Source organism: Magnolia sinica, chromosome 4, assembly GCF_029962835.1.
Source record: "Magnolia sinica isolate HGM2019 chromosome 4, MsV1, whole genome shotgun sequence".
NCBI lineage: Eukaryota > Viridiplantae > Streptophyta > Magnoliopsida > Magnoliales > Magnoliaceae > Magnolia > Magnolia sinica.
The window spans coordinates 28,104,622-28,120,750 of record NC_080576.1 but is presented as its reverse complement, the minus strand read 5'-3'; the positions used below and the strand labels follow the sequence as shown (position 1 = coordinate 28,120,750).

General features: G+C 40.5%; 1 protein-coding gene across 1 annotated transcript; it reads left to right on the top strand.

Annotated features, from left to right (window-relative positions):
• The first annotated feature begins 9,969 nt into the window (after positions 1–9,969).
• On the top strand, positions 9,970–12,155 carry LOC131242888 (putative pentatricopeptide repeat-containing protein At3g15930). The gene has a single exon (XM_058241842.1). It carries the CDS (start codon positions 10,174–10,176, stop codon positions 11,710–11,712), a length of 1,539 nt encoding a protein of 512 aa, XP_058097825.1. The 5' UTR covers positions 9,970–10,173; the 3' UTR covers positions 11,713–12,155.
• Positions 12,156–16,129: the final 3,974 nt, after the last annotated feature.

The window sequence follows — 16,129 nt, the reverse complement described above, 5'->3', positions numbered from 1 at the left end:
ACTCACGTGAGAGTAGGGCTGTACATTGAGCCGAGTCGAGTCGAGGTGGGCCAAGCTCGGCTTGACTCGTCCATGCTATACTCGAGTTCGAGCTCGAGCTCACCCTCAAGCTCAACATTGAAGCTTGGCTTGTTTGCCAAAGCTGTCCAGTCAAGTTTGAGTAGTGGTTCGAGTCGAGTCGAGTCGAGTTTACCTCAAGTCGAGCTCAAGCTTGTTTATATGTTAACCCGACTCAAATCGCAACTCAACCCAACCCAACCCGCCCCCCCCAACTTGACCCAAACCCTAACCCTAACTCGACCCAACCCATCGCCCAAAGCCCAGCCGGCTAACCTTACCCAATCTTATTATTATTTGAAAATAAAATTAAAATTAAAAATTAAAATTATATAATTATTGTATTAAATAAAAAATAAACCTACATTTCTTTGTGAATGCTTGGATGGTGGCCGAATGGGCTGACTGCTGAGCGAGCTGAGTTGGAGAATGAGAGAGTAGAGGACAGGCCAGCGGTGATCGACGGGCAGGTAGCTGGGTGGGGTTGTGCGGGCAGCGACTAACTTGGGTTTGGGGAAAAAAAAGAAGAGAGGGAAGGCAATGGGTATGGGTGCAGTGGAGTAGGGTTTGTTTGTTTGGTTTTTTTTTTTATATATATAACTTTTAAGTGTGTGTGTGTGTGTGTGTGTGTGTGTGTAATATTAAAAAATTTACTCGAGCCGAGTCGAGCTCGAGTTCGAGTTGAAATGCACTTGCTCGAACTCGGCTTGAACTCAACTCGAGCTTCAGAAATTTAGCTTGACTCAACTCGAGTCGACCATTCAAGCCGAGTTAATCCGAGCTGACACGAGCCGAGTCGAGCGAGCTTTTCGAGCTAGCTTGACTCGTGTACAGCCCTACGTGAGAGTGGTGACTCTTTAACCGAACAAATGGAATTCTTGTGCCAAATCCAAACCGTTGAATTTTCCCTGGGAATTTGGCTCACTAGGGGACCATTAACTAGTGGTGAGGATTGCTTAATCCGTGCGCTTTTTTAAGGGCCTATTTGGATACCTGTAACTTTTTTAAGTTGTAAGAAAGTTACATGTAACTTAGGTGAGTTACAGTTAATCCTATTTAGATGTAAGTTGTAACTTACTTACAGGTAACTTTGATTTTGTGTTTGGATAACCTGTAATTTTGTTACGGGTAATAAGTTGGATATTCACACTAGATAGAGTTGAAATAGAGAATCGTTGAAAATTCAGATTGACACAAATAAAAGATCTGGATAAAATTATTTCATGTTATTAAGCCCATGTAAATTAATAGTTTGGTCGATTCTTAGGCTAAACTAATCAACAGGAGGGCCATAAAAGTAGGCCCATGTTTTCAAAATGCTAGTAATGTGGGCAAAAAACTTGAGGTAACATATCCAAGCAAAAATTTTCATTTTCTTCACAAGATATGTTTACAATGCTGTAAGGGAAAGAAAGTAAAAAAGAAATAACAAATAACAGCAATCCTATCATTCCTTACCCAAGAAATGGAAAGAAACAAGAACATCAATTTTAAATCATCAGAACCCACAAATGGAAACTGAAAAATAGATCCTCATTTTTAAAAGAAAAAGAAAAGAAATGCATGAAAAAGAAATTCATTACAACAATATCAATATACCCCGATCTTCGGATCAATACCAATTAAATAAAAAAACAACAGAAGTCATAAAGGCTATGTGACGTGTTATGTGGGCCCACTATAATGTATTTGTTTCATCCATACCATCTATCCATTATTCCAGAAAAGTTCAAGTCATCAACCCAAAAATAAGGTACATTAAAATTTTGGGTGGACCACATCACTGGAAACAATGTTGATTGAACACCAACCATTAAAAACTTTTGGTGGGCCACCAATGTTTTCAATCAAACTAATATTTGTTTTGTTCCGTTCATCCAGGTTTTTATGACCTAATCAACAGCTTGGATGTGAAACAAACATTATAGTGGGCCCTAGTAGTTTTTTAATGGTGGACTTTTAATCATTATTATTTTCGGTGGTGTGGTCCACCTGAGATTTAGATATCCCTCGTTTTTGGAATCAAGCCCTAAAACAATCTAAAAGAATGGATGGACAACATGGATAAAAACAAATACAATATGGTGGGCCCCACAGATCATCTGCGTTATCCACGCCACCTGTAATGCCCTGAAATTCGGGGCTCGAGCATAACTCTGCTCTCGTTCAAAACATCACTTATGCAACATATTGAATGATGGATGTATGTTGTCTGTATGAGTGCATAAAACATGGAATAGATTTAGCCAAACTGCAAGTATAATTCAGGGATAAGTGAAGAACGCAAGCGGAAGACTTAAAGAAATATATGTGTACATGTGCATATCCCTGAGATACATATACATACCAGGTCGTATTACAAGTGTTGCTAATAAAATTACAAGTATCAAATTACATCATTTAATCCCAAAAGAAATCCCAGCATCTCGCGCATCAGAACAAGGCTCACTAGAACCCGTCTAAAAACTGCATAAAAGAGAATGCAGCCTCAACATCATCGAACTCCTGCTCTGCCTCAGAAGTCGCATCAACATCTGCAACTAAGACAGAGTCTGGTGGGTGTTTAAACACCGCCCCAGAACGAGGAGATGAGTGATCAACTCAATGGAACAATAAAGCACAGGTTAACATGTTATCAATTCAATCAAGCAGTAATGATAAAGCAGAATAATCAAACATGTCCTAAGTACTCTTGTTAATGCAAGGATGTATATAGAATGATGCCTGCCCTCACGCGTACACCCTCAGCGTCTTCATCTTACGTTACGCATGACATCGCCTTAAAGTGCGCCACATCTACAAAGCACATGCAAATGCGGTGCATGAACATGATTACCAAGTTGTTATTAGTCCTTTTCATACAACAGGATTGGGAAGCTAAGGTACCTTCCTCATATCAACGTCCAAACAGTGATCCATTCTAGGGTCGTCAGTCCTAGGCATCTCAGACGATTATATGGTTTTAGATCGTTGCAAAGGGCTCGTCACCAATCAATGCACGCCTATCATACCTTCGTTACTACAATAAGGCTCGTCACATCAATGCGGTATCCAGCATGCTCGAGGTCACTACAAAGGGCTCGTCACCAATCAATGTAGGCCGACAGCACGAATATAGTGTCCCATACCACCATAATCGTCTCACGAGTTTGGTTACTCACTAGTCACTATGGGGAGGCTTGTCACCCCAGCGTAGGCCGATAGCTCGACCACGGTATCCCATACCACCATGTCCGACTCATGAGTCTTAGCGGATCAAGGTACAACGGTTTACAGGATTTGCACTGGTAAGTTTGGTACCCTAGATTCAAACAATAGCGTCCATACATGGTGAACATACATCGGACAATCGGGTTACTTGACGAACTCGACTAGCACGAGCGCACGTTGGGTAGAACGATATAGAGTGCACAAACACTCCACGTGGCCAAAGCACTGCCGACAACTCTAATACGACTCGGGTTCGTCTAATCACGTCCTATGTGGCGAAAGCAGCCTCAGCCACAATCTCAAGGCCGATTATCGATTTCCTGGACTATTCAGAGTCCCAAACACATTCCACTACAATAGATGTTCATATCGACAATTTAGAATAGTAATGGAATAACAACTCAAATCATGTGATAGGTAAGCATTTGAAGAATATCAACTTAACATGGATTTTCACATAAGTAATACTTGAAGTTAAACAACAAGAAATGTAACTTGCATGTGGGAAATCATACACACTAATAGGAGAGTTGAGAATCGCTTCTCAACGCCCATACTAGGTTGATATATTACACTTTAGATCATTCAGACATTTCTACAAACACTTAGAATATATAATACAACATACATGACGTATGTTGAAATACATGCATTTGGACAATTCCTTTTTGCCAAGGAGTTGTCACACATACATCTAGTATAAATACACGACAAATAATCATGACAAACACATGTGCATATTTTATACGTATACGGTACTTTCTACATATACATAGAATACACAAATCTCAATATATCATATGCATATCAGGAACGCAACATAAACATAACATTTGGCATGTGAAATATCATCTATAACAAGAATAAACCATTAGCTGGCATTGAAAGCCTTGAAACCCATAACCTATACATTTAAAGTCCGTACCTTAACCAGAAATGGAACACCGAACTGATTTCAGACGATATGTCTTCGTCAACGGCAACAGAACAACCTAAGGCAAGAATAGAAATAAGCTACAACAACACAAAGACTATTCTAAGCTCTAACACAGATTAGGGTTAGGTTAACTTATCCAAGGATGAACTCAGAATTGCCGGAATAACGATTCCAAAGTCAAGGTTTAAGGATGAAGAAGAACAAGAAAGAATGTAAGATGATTCACCAACTTCTCTCTCACTTTCTCGCTCTTTTCCTCTCTCTTTCTTAGCTAGTGTTAGGAAATTCGTATGGAAAAGAGAGCTAGGGTTTTAAGGTCTATATATAGGCCTAACATTGATGAAAATAACCCCAGGGCCAAGGTATACTTAGGTTATAACCAAAATAGGCCTCTCTCGATCCAACGGAGCACTTCTGGTGGGCCTTTTTCTACGAAAGGTCGTACTTAAGCTCTCTGACCATAGATCTAGGTCAGACAGAGTTTTCGTACTGACCGGCTTTACAGATCAGCTGTGGCGGACCACACTCAATTCAACGGTCACCGAAACTCGATCAGGTCCACAAGCATCACGACATGCCTGGGCCATCTTTCCTGATCAGATGGTGAAATTGGGTCAGAATCCAACGGTCAGATTGGTTAAAATCATCGCGTAAGCGACACGACTCAGATTTCATAAAAGTACATTAATTTCTCACCGTTCTCACACTCTTCACTCCGGACTCAGTCAAATCGACCCAGAACATCATCTGGACTTGATTTTCGAGGTGATGGTCAAGTCCAACATGGTGACCAATACAGCCTAAGATCATCGCTATCGGACTTACGACGTGCGGTCCAGGTCCGATCCAGAACTTCTAAAAATTCCCAAGAGCAACTAGATTTAGCAATGAATCCCAGATTTCAGAGTAACCTAGCACTCATTATTATACAGATTTTGAGTCATGCAGATCAAATTTAAAGTGCTTGATGCAAATTTCATAAGCAATCGAGTTTAGCGCTAATTACCCCAAGTAACTACTAAGGAAAAAATAGAGGTAGTACTCGGGTCAAGGCACAAAATTTTCCTGGTCATTACACCACCTCACCAAACTACCTCCGTCAATGCAGAAGAAGAAAAAAAAAAGGAAAGGAAGGAAAGAAAGGAAAATGCAAAAGAGAGAAAAGGGGTTCGTACCTTGCGGAAGGTCGATGGGAGAGGGACAAGTAGACTGAGAGAGGGAGAAGGAGACTCGAGAGAGGGAAATGGATGCAGGTGAGATTGTTCCCAACAATTTTCATTTCCTAACTAAGTTACTGTTACCTGTAACTTAGTTACAGGTAACTTGAAAAACGACTCTAGCGCCTGTAAGATTTTCGGCTCTTTCTCCTGTAACTTAGTTACAGGTTGAGAGAAAGTCACCTGTGACTTTCCTCCCCCAAACGCCAACTGTAACAAAGTCACCTGTGACTTACTTACATTTTAGAAAAGTTACAGGCATCCAAACAGGCTCTAAAACAATGACGCAGGGATGGGTGTGATGAGGTAAGCACAGTCTTCCTCATTGATAACTAATCCAAATCCATAGGGTTGGACTACTCGTGGAGATTCCTTGAATAGATGAGAACAGAGAAAAAATAGAAATAAAATCTAATAAAATCCGAAATGAGTTGATTGATAATTGTTTGATATGTATGTGTTCCTGTTATATTATTAAATGAAACCAAAATTTATAATTATCAAAAATAACAAAATTTTAATTTTAATAAAAAAAATTAATTTAGTAAAACTATTCTAAAGTTTAATTTCTAAAAATAATTATTTGATATATATGTGTCCGTTGCATTATTAATAAAGAAAAATAAAACTAAACCAAAATTCATAATTATTAAAAATAGAAAATTTTTAACTATAATAAAAATCCTAATTGTAATAAAACTCTTCTAAAGCTTAAATTTTAAAAATAAAATTTTCAAATAAACTTTTGTTAGGAGAGTCCTAGTATGATTAAAAGTTATTTCTTAAAAAGAAAGAAAATCTAAAACTCGAAAAATAAGAAAATATTACAAAAATCAGAATAACTAAAAATAATAAATTTTTTCTTAAATTTTCAGTTTTGATATGAAAGCATGCGTTTTCTAGTCAAACGAATAGATGACCCGTTTCAGTAAAAAATTAATAGGTTATGCACCCATAATCAAAAGTTATAAGCAATTTACGATTCACCTTCTTTTGATTCAACCATAGTATGAATGTATCTGTGCTATGATCTACTACAACTTCCTCATGAGTCGTATGGCCTGGTTACCCTTTTAGTCCATCTAGGACCATCGAATTCAGGTCGGGTGAGGCTCCCATTGCCACCCCTAATGACCCATAACAATGGTCATGACCTTTTAATTTTAAATGGAAAATGGGATGTTAGCCCTTCAACCCGGGTTCTTTTTGTTAGTTCAAAACTTTAGTAGGCCACTACACTGGAAACGAGGATAGGTTGTCCACTGTTGAAAATATCACTTGCACTCTCTTCTTTCTTTTTCTGTGCCTGCTCTACACACCTGTGTATGGTGGTACCCTTTCCCTCATTCTGTTCACACTTTTTTAGCTATCCCCCCATCTCTCCACATAGAAAAACAGTATCATTTATACATCATATATAGGTGTGGCCTAGCTTAGACACTGGGCCGATGGCTAAGATGATATTAACCATCAATTTTTTCCCTATGAATTTGGACGATTCACCATTACTTTAAACCATTCATTTGATAGCCATTAAATGGATAATTACGATTGCTTAATCAACATGATTTTAGATACATTATCATCCACATTGGGACCCACGATTTAGAGGTTTAGATAGTTGCACATTGATGACACACATGAGGGGGATGGGTCAACACCATTATCTAAATGGTGCAAACTATTTTAAGAATCCAGCAACGGTTATAATTCCTCAACTCTCATAGACCTGTTTGGATCAATGAGTATGTGAATTTGGCAAATCTATAAACTCATCAAATTCATAGATTTGCATTAGATTTGGCTTTGACAAATTCCAAAGTCCACTACAAAAGTTAAACTATAATGTATGAATTTTGAGAGCACTTACTGCAATGGAGAATCATTTTATGAAAAGGAATTATTTCTAGCTTAAGCCAAGTGTTTCATTTTGAAGATTTGTTAAGTTCTCAGTCTTATGAATTTTTTATTTATTTGAATTTTCCCTCAAGAGATACGGATTTGGAAATTTTATGGATTTGCCAAATCCCAACAAAATTCCCCTAAAAATAAAAATAAATGAAACTTGAAATTCATGAATTTCACATATCCTTATTCGGAATTGTTGCACAGCACGCTAACAACGCAGTGAACCGAGATCCAATCTTCGGTATAACCCACAAACGATAAACAAGAAGAAATATAAACTAGAAAAGAATCGAAGTATTCCAAACAAACCACAAGACAAGATATACGTGGAAAAACTCCAACAATCGTAAAAAAATCACGGATGCAAACTTTCACTATAAACGAAAAACGAAGATTACAAGGCAATATACTAACCTCTCCCTTAGAAGCACAGAGAAAACCATTTGCCCACACTTTAGAATAACTCCCATAATACCTAGAAAAGCCCTAGGGACCCCTATTTATAGTTTAGGCAACTCTCCTTTCGCACCTCTGCGAAAACCGATTAAAAAATCCGCAGTCCGCATCAAATCTGGAAACGAAGTTGCGTAACCTCGACTAGTCAAGCAAGGTACTCGACTGGTCGAGCGGACCCTCAACTGGTCGAGCATGGTCCTCGAACGATCGAGTACCGCGGAACCAAAAAAACCGATGCTTGTTAGACTTTGAATCGAGTCAGTCCACGACCGGTTGAGTGGGCCACTCGACCAGTCGAGCAGGGCACTCGATTGGTCAAGCGGCCATCCAGATGTGGCTCCACATCTCAACAGGAATCACTCATCCTAAACAGTTTTTTGTGATCGCGTCCAACTAGTTGGATGATAACTATTGTCCCCCCAGTAGACAACTTCTAACTTATCATGTTGGTATCCACCTCAACTAATGGGTTGGCCCCACCATGCAAGTCACCTTTAAAAAAAATAAAAAATAAAAAATCAGCCCCATCTGCTCATTAGGCAGACCATGCATTATTTTTTTTGCAGTGATGCCTACCAAGTGAGCGTGTTTACACTTATTTTTTACACACCTTCATGGGCTAATAAGAAGCCTCCACGTGTCGGTACTATGTACCTAACAATGTCAAAGTGCTCTTGAAAATATATTTTCCTTTGATAATGCGCTTCCCATGGTAAATGGGATGGCACAAAACCATAGCATGCCTTTAAAAGAAACAAAGCTAGTCCCAATTCATGAGGCAAGTCATTGAGAAAGTGTATCCAACATGACTATAAAAACCCACCGAAGCAAGGATCTTATCACATATCTGAATATGTTCAATAAAATTGTCCCTCACAATCCTTTCAAAATGGGAGATTTCCCTTGGGAGCTCTTGCAGTAATTACAATGATTTCGAAGATTTCGAAAACATGCTAATATCTAAGCAAATTAAATTTGATAAATCATGGGCCAATCTAAATATAGTGGGACCAGTTCCACTAGTACCACAAATATTCAAGGTCACAAAAGAAAATCTTTGGAAATTGCTTTCATCGAGTCATATTTAGATAGAATAGAACCTTGAAAATGATTTTCGATCTACCACACTAATAAGATATCTAAAAAAATGGTTTCAAATTGACAAAGAACTCTTATGGAAAAATATATATATAAAAAAGTCGTGGCTGTAAAGTATCTTAAACCAACAATGAAACCTAACGAGAGTTTTGTTGCCTTCAGAAACTATAAAAGCGAACGTGATGAAGAGATGGAGGCCCATGCCGAACACAATTTATCTTCCGTGTTTACCTTTAGTTTTATCTTCGCATAGCTTAATCTAGGCTTAGTATAAATCACTACTTTATATTGTTGAATCCTGATCAGATCAAACATTTTGATCACATCCTGCTAACCATTCATTTAAATTGTATGTTCATATAAATGGTTCAAGTATTTGTCTCTTGTTATTCTTTAGTTATTTGTTACTATGTTGGTTGTAATGAGCATTATTTATAAATTAATAAAATTAACATTGTTTTAGTTTCTTTCTATACTAATTGTCCATTTTTGTTCATTTGAAAAATAAATTGACTATAATTACCAGTGAAGGATAAGAAAAAATTCATTAGTAACCCCTATCCTTTTGCAAATCACTTGGTCATTGTTATAATCAGTGGCTGGCAAGAGTAGTGGAGCCCTAGAACTTTGTCTTAATCAGTCCATCATAATACAGGGGTATCAACGTTCCATCAAACATCAAGTCGAGCATAACTCTTGCATGCCCTCGTTAGCAAACGTAGCCTTGTGTAAATAATTGGGGCTGAATTTTGTAGAAGTTACCCTTAATGGTTTGTCCGACCTATTGGACGGGTTGGATGCACACATAGGTAATAGTTTGGAAGTTATCCTTGGGGTAAAGAGAAGCTTTCTTATTCTTTTTTTCTTTATTAACACAACCTGTGACACCCACACAAAGCACAATGGGAACTTGAACCCATTACCAATGTCTTAAAACTCTTGTAAGCCTACCACTAAGCCATGAGTAGAGACCTTGGGTGTACAGAAGCTTAAGGTCGAACTCGTAAGTGAGCATTTCTCTTTATATGAACGTGTGAAATTCATAAGGCCCAAATTCTCTAAGATGCCCTGTACCAAACAATCAGGTTGGCCCATCTGATAGGTCAAATCATATCGGTCACTGTACAGTTTTTCTAAACCGTCCATTTATGTTGTACATACGTTGCTCAAGCATCCGACACGTGTGCGAGACACGTCTGAGCCGCAATCAGGTCCCCACCAATGACGGCATAAGATAAAGTGGGAGGGAGATCCCTCAACGGTCATTTCCCAACGACCTTTTGAAATTAGATGAACCGTACAAACTGCAATTCCCTACTCCAGAGCTGTAAAAGCTTACAAGAACTGAAGCAAATTCACGCTCAGACAATAGCCCAAGGACTCCAACATCTCCAACAGCTATCATGCAAGATCCTCAACAGCTACACCAGATTCAACCAAACGACAGATGCCCACATGGTATTTCACCAGATCCGAAACCCCGATATCGTCTCCTGGACCAGCCTCATTTCCCTCTACCTGCAAATCGATCGCCCACAGGATGCATTTTCGATCTTCTCCCAGATCATATCCAGCGGTCTGATTCCTGATCGGTTCGTGATCGTGGGCGCACTCTCAGCTTGCGGCCGAAAAGAAGATCTGGGCTGTGGGAAACTGGTCCATGGCATGATCCACCGGTATGAACTAGGCTCTGATACCATCGTTGATAACGCGTTGATTGATATGTATTGCAGGAATGGGAAGATTCAGATGGCCCACCTGGTTTTTAGCAAGATGGTGGTGAAAGACGTTGTTTCTTGGACGAGCATGCTTCATGGGCACATCAAGTGCAAGGATTTAGAATCCGCATGCCGGGTGTTTGACAAAATGCCGGTTAGGAATGCAGTCTCTTGGACAGCTCTAATCACAGGTTATATCCAAGGTGGGAAACCGATTGGAGCTTTGGAACTCTTCCACCGGATGAAATCTGTTGGTGAGGCTCCAACTGCCATCACCATCGTTGGGGTACTTTCCGCTTGTGCTGATATTGGTGCTCTCGATCTTGGCCGTTCGATCCATGGGTATATAAACAAAACCGACATGAGTTTGAACACCACTGTTGGTAATGCTCTGATAGATACGTACTCAAAGAGTGGAAGTGTTGGAATGGCAGAGAAGGTCTTTGAAAACATGTCAAAGAAGGATGTCTATTCATGGACGACGATGATATCAGGCTTTGCTGCACATGGTAATGGAAACAGAGCAATTCAAGCATTTTCAGAGATGTTGCATTTGGGTTTGAGGCCAAATGAGATCACATTCGTTGCTGTTCTCTCCGCTTGTAGCCATTCAGGACTCATCGATGAGGGGCGAAGATGGTTTGATCAAATGAGAGAATCCCACAATTTGAAACCTAATATTCAGCACTACGGGTGTATGGTCGATCTTCTTGGCCGATCTGGGCTTCTAAATGAAGCACAAGGGCTTATAGAAAACATGCAAATGGACCCAGATGCTATTATTTGGAGATCTCTGCTTAGTGCTTGTCTAGTTCAGGGGAATGTAGAATTAGCTGAAATGGCAGGAAAGAAGATCCTTGAATTAGAACCAGATGATGATGGGGTTTACATACTTCTGTGGAACTTATATGCTGCGGCAAGTAGGTGGAAAGAAGCATTGGAGATGAGAAAGTTGATGAAAGATAGGAGAGTAAGGAAGAGACCCGGGTCAAGCTGGATCGAGGTGAATGGTGTCGTGCATGAATTTTTCGTCGAAGATAAGATGCACCATCTCCGCAAAGAAATTTACTTGGTTTTACAAGGCATTACTCAGCATCTGAAGCTGGATTGATAGAGTGGACCTCTCAATCTTACATTCTTCTCTGTTTTAAATGGCCCAACATGACTACATGAGCTGGAAATCCCCATTTCCATGTAAAAAAGCATCTATTGGCTTTTGAGCAAGGTGGTTGGTGACTTTGAAAGATGAACAGGTTCTGATCATAACAACAGATGAATCAAGACATCTCAACTGAGTGATGCCTACTAGTACATCGTCTGAGAACTATCCCAGATCTATACTAAGGCATTGACGGTGATCTCAAAGATCACATAACAGAATGTGATATGACTAGATAGAATGCAGTAGAAACAGAGACATGGGATGGGTTAACTACTCCCGACGGTCAAATCTAGCTGTTTAAGTTTGAATTCTTTCATTAAATCTCCCCCAAGTGGGCTGCTGTATTTCCAGGATTGGATTAATATTCGAATTCAATTGGTATTTTACATGCAGTGCACGAGTCCAAACTTGATTGATATTGAGGAATGGTGATGCCACATGTGAGTGTTGGCATGCTTTGATTGATTTATATAGGCAGTGAAAACTACACATCTAACTATGGTGTCCCTTTTCTACTCGGCTCGCCACCTATGCGAATCAATGCAACCGTTGTCCAGCAACTTCTTTTGCAGACTTGTGTGGGATTCACATTGCCATTGTGCTTCATCTTTCAAAAGACCATGAGGATTCCTGTAGCGTAATAGTAACACCCAATCATGCTCCATGGCCTACTGAATATCAATCCACAAAAGCATTTGATCAGTAGACAGCATCGCCAGAATTGTATGATCCTCAACTCGAATATATGCATGGTGCCACTGGGTTTTTTGTTTGTGCAAGTGGGTGGGCCCATGGTTCAGCAATCCAGAATGTTGGTCTGATGGGTCCACCTGGATGGACCATAACCCAAGAATCTCCTCATTTGGACAATGTCTGCCCTTCATTGGTAGAGTGCAAGTAAATGTTTGAGAAAAGAAATGCACCAATTGTCTACATTCAGCTGAAAAGAGGACACAAATGGATAGCTAGATCTTTCAAACTGAAAGATTTTTGGTGATTGGTCCATGCATTTCAGGGCTGATCGTTGAACCATTGAATCTGATTGCACAAACTGAAAACCCAGGAATAATGCATATCCTTATAGTTGAAGATAATATAATTCCTCATGATTGTAGCGACAGATTAGTCTTCAGTTGGATCTGATTCTGTGAATTCTTATGCATCTCATGCCAACCGACAACTCCGGTGAGAGTTATATTGTGCATCAGCAAATGGACAGAATGTATTCAAATGAGAAGAAAGAAGAAGAGAAGGAGGAAACCGTGACCTTTTCCCTTCTAAGAGTCTGAGAAACTCTGGAGAATGGTGAGAAAGCCATCACTTTAAAACTGGGTGACATGAATGCAAATCGACAGATGAAAATCAGCCACACATACGAGGGTTTCTACAAAGGATTGCTCATCAACCGTATGAACCATCTGAAATCCAAGCTTGTGTGCTTCATCTCCTCACCATTTTCAGACAGCCTTTGCTATCTATTCAATTGTTACTTAGTGCCTGTTTTGATACCCCAAATAAGTTATGTTGATGCTGAAATATGGTTATCATTGTTAGCCTGCCTTCCAACTGCAATTTAAGGCAGAACAAGAGAAGTCTTGCCTCACCTCCTACGAGCCGCTAAGTACCTGCAAATTAATGGAGGTATAAGAGAATGCATTGCGCCCATTGAGGCCAAGGACCCTCCGATACTTAAGGCGTATGGACTCACAGTAGGCATAGTATAATCGGTATATTGGTGTGTACCTTGTTCCATGGCAGGGGGTGTATTTATAGGCTTTCTAGGCAGTCTCGTATTCCATGGTAGAGGGTGTATTTATAGGCTTTCTAGGCGGTCTCGTATCCGAGTTGATTTGCTGGATATACTTGAGGTGCCATATTGGAGTCGGACTCTAACTTCAAGAATATATCCGACTTTACCTCAATTGGCGTGAATTTCGGCAGAGATCTCGGGAGGTAATCCCACCTGTATATGAAGAAGATTCTTCTTTCTATTCCAAGGTCGAGGTCGTCCCTTGAGACCGAGGTCGGTACCCGAGGGCCAAAGTGACATTTGAGGCCGAGGTAGAAAGTATCCGACACCAAACGTCATGGTGATTTTCTAGCCCTCAAGCAATCCATAGTCATCAAATCTGGTTGCTCGGCTCATCTGTCTCATACATTTGTTTAGCTTCATTTTACCCATAACAGTAGCTCTCCTACTTTTGAGCTCTATACTTTATGAGCTCGAGAAGTAACTTTTGAACTAATGAATGAGAAGGTCAGCTTGTCCCACGTATGTTCCTCGATTTTGTTGCTTTTATGTGTGGGTGGTCGTGTATGATGGATGACTTAATAGATACGATAATCGAGCATGTAGTGATAGGTCGTGCACGATGGAATCAACAAGTCGATCGATGTAGTATAAGTCGAGCACTAAGAAGGACTTTCTTCCCTTAAATTGAGGGAAGTCCTTGTGGTCAATCGTATAGCTCGGATAGTCGGGATTTGAAATAAATTCTCTTCCCCTGACTTGGGGAAGTTCTTTCTTTGTAGAATTCGTAAAATAGTAGAGGAGAAACGGTAGAAGTATTACGAGCACCTTTTTCCCTTTATAAAGAGAGGTCACTCACAGTCGAACATGTAGATAAAAACAGTAGAGAAAATAGTAGAAATAAAAAGGGGAGAAACTTCTTCCCTTTAACTGAGGCGATTAGTCGAGCACAGTCATTTGACCCGTCTAAGTTCATCATGGGTAGCAAATCTTTAGATGATCGGCATTCCATGGGTGAGGTAAGAGCTTACTCTTCATGTCTTTCAGCTCGATTATTGGGTTTCCTTGCTCTACCCAGCTTCCTTCAATACTTGCTCTGGCTTGGGGTTCAATAGAGTGTACTGATAAAAGCGATTTTCTGAATGTCGGTTGGTATGTTGGCATCGGTTTTGCTCGTCCTCCTTTCTTTTGGTGTTGCCAGTAGAGGGCTCTCCTTCTTCCCTCCACTTCCTGTCCTTAGCTTAGTTGTTTCCTTCTCGAGTAGCTATTCGTGAATTAAAGAACTCCTTAGCATTGGAATATTTTTTAGCTTGGTTAAGTAGGTTGGCAAGGGTATTCGGGGGGTTCTTACCAATAGAGAAAATGAACTTTCCTTGTTTAAGGCCAGCTACCATGGTGGCTAATATTCATCCACCTGCACCACTTCCTCATTAAAGCAGATGATATAGTCTTTCAACGGCTCGTCCTTTTTTAAGTGATTGTAAGGAGGTGGGTTAATGGTTTTCTCCTATCTTTCCTATCGATGAACTGAGTGATGAAAGCTTTACTGAGCTGGGCAAAAGAATTGATAGACTTTGGCTTCAGTTGTTTATACCACTTCCGTGTCGCTCCTGAGGGGGTCAAGGAGAATGCTCGGCACATTACAAAGCCGGATGCACCATAAAGATCCATCCAAGCCCTAAAAGAGTCAAGGTGTTCAGTCGGGTCCCCCAAGCCGGGGTAAGGGGTGATCTGAGGCATCCGGAACCTAGACAGGAGCCAAGACTTCATAATGTTATCAATGAACGGGGGTTCGGCCTCCTCGAGCATGGCTTCCACAGAGGTCGGTCCCCAGGCTCGACATGCTTGTTGAATTTCGTCGAGCTAGCCTCTGATATCCTTGAGTTCTGCCTCCCATGGGACCTTTTTCTCCGCGACATCTCCGGGGGCCTTTCCACACCTCATCTCTTCTTAGGTGTTGCCAGCACGGTCATTCATTTTGTACGCATGGAGGCCTGACCGTACTGCCATGGTCACTGCTTTACGTATGAGTCATGAGGTGCTTGGGAGGTCAAGATACTTCAGTTTCTGTAACTGCTTTCGTTTCATGGTCGAGAGGAGGCTGCTGCCTCTCCAATATTTGCATTATGCAGTCTACATTGCCGGATAGGACCTCAACCTGATTTTCTAAGGAGATGAGTCGACCAGCTCTATTACGAGGCCTACCCAAGGCTACCGCTGGAACATGGTCGGTATGATGTTTTGAAGGCGGTTCCTAGAGATTTCCAGGTTGTTCCTCTAGTGCAGGGGTTGGTGCAGCAATGGCGGCCAACGCCCTCTTCCTCCCTTTAGCCATTGTAGGGTAGACAGAGATATAATAAGTGATGACTTTACTATCATTCCCACAGATAGCGCTAAAATTTTGATGTTGTTTTATGGTCATCCCTATTAGATCTTCGTGTACCTGTAGAAAGAAAGTAACAATGGGGACCCTGGCTATGGCAGGGGACCCTCCGATGCCTAAGTTAGAACAGGGGATCCGGGTCTAGTGGAATTTAGGTTTTTTACTGTGCGTACCTCTCACCGTAGGTGGGATCCTTATTTATAGTTGTCTAGTGCTAGTTATGTAGATGGCAA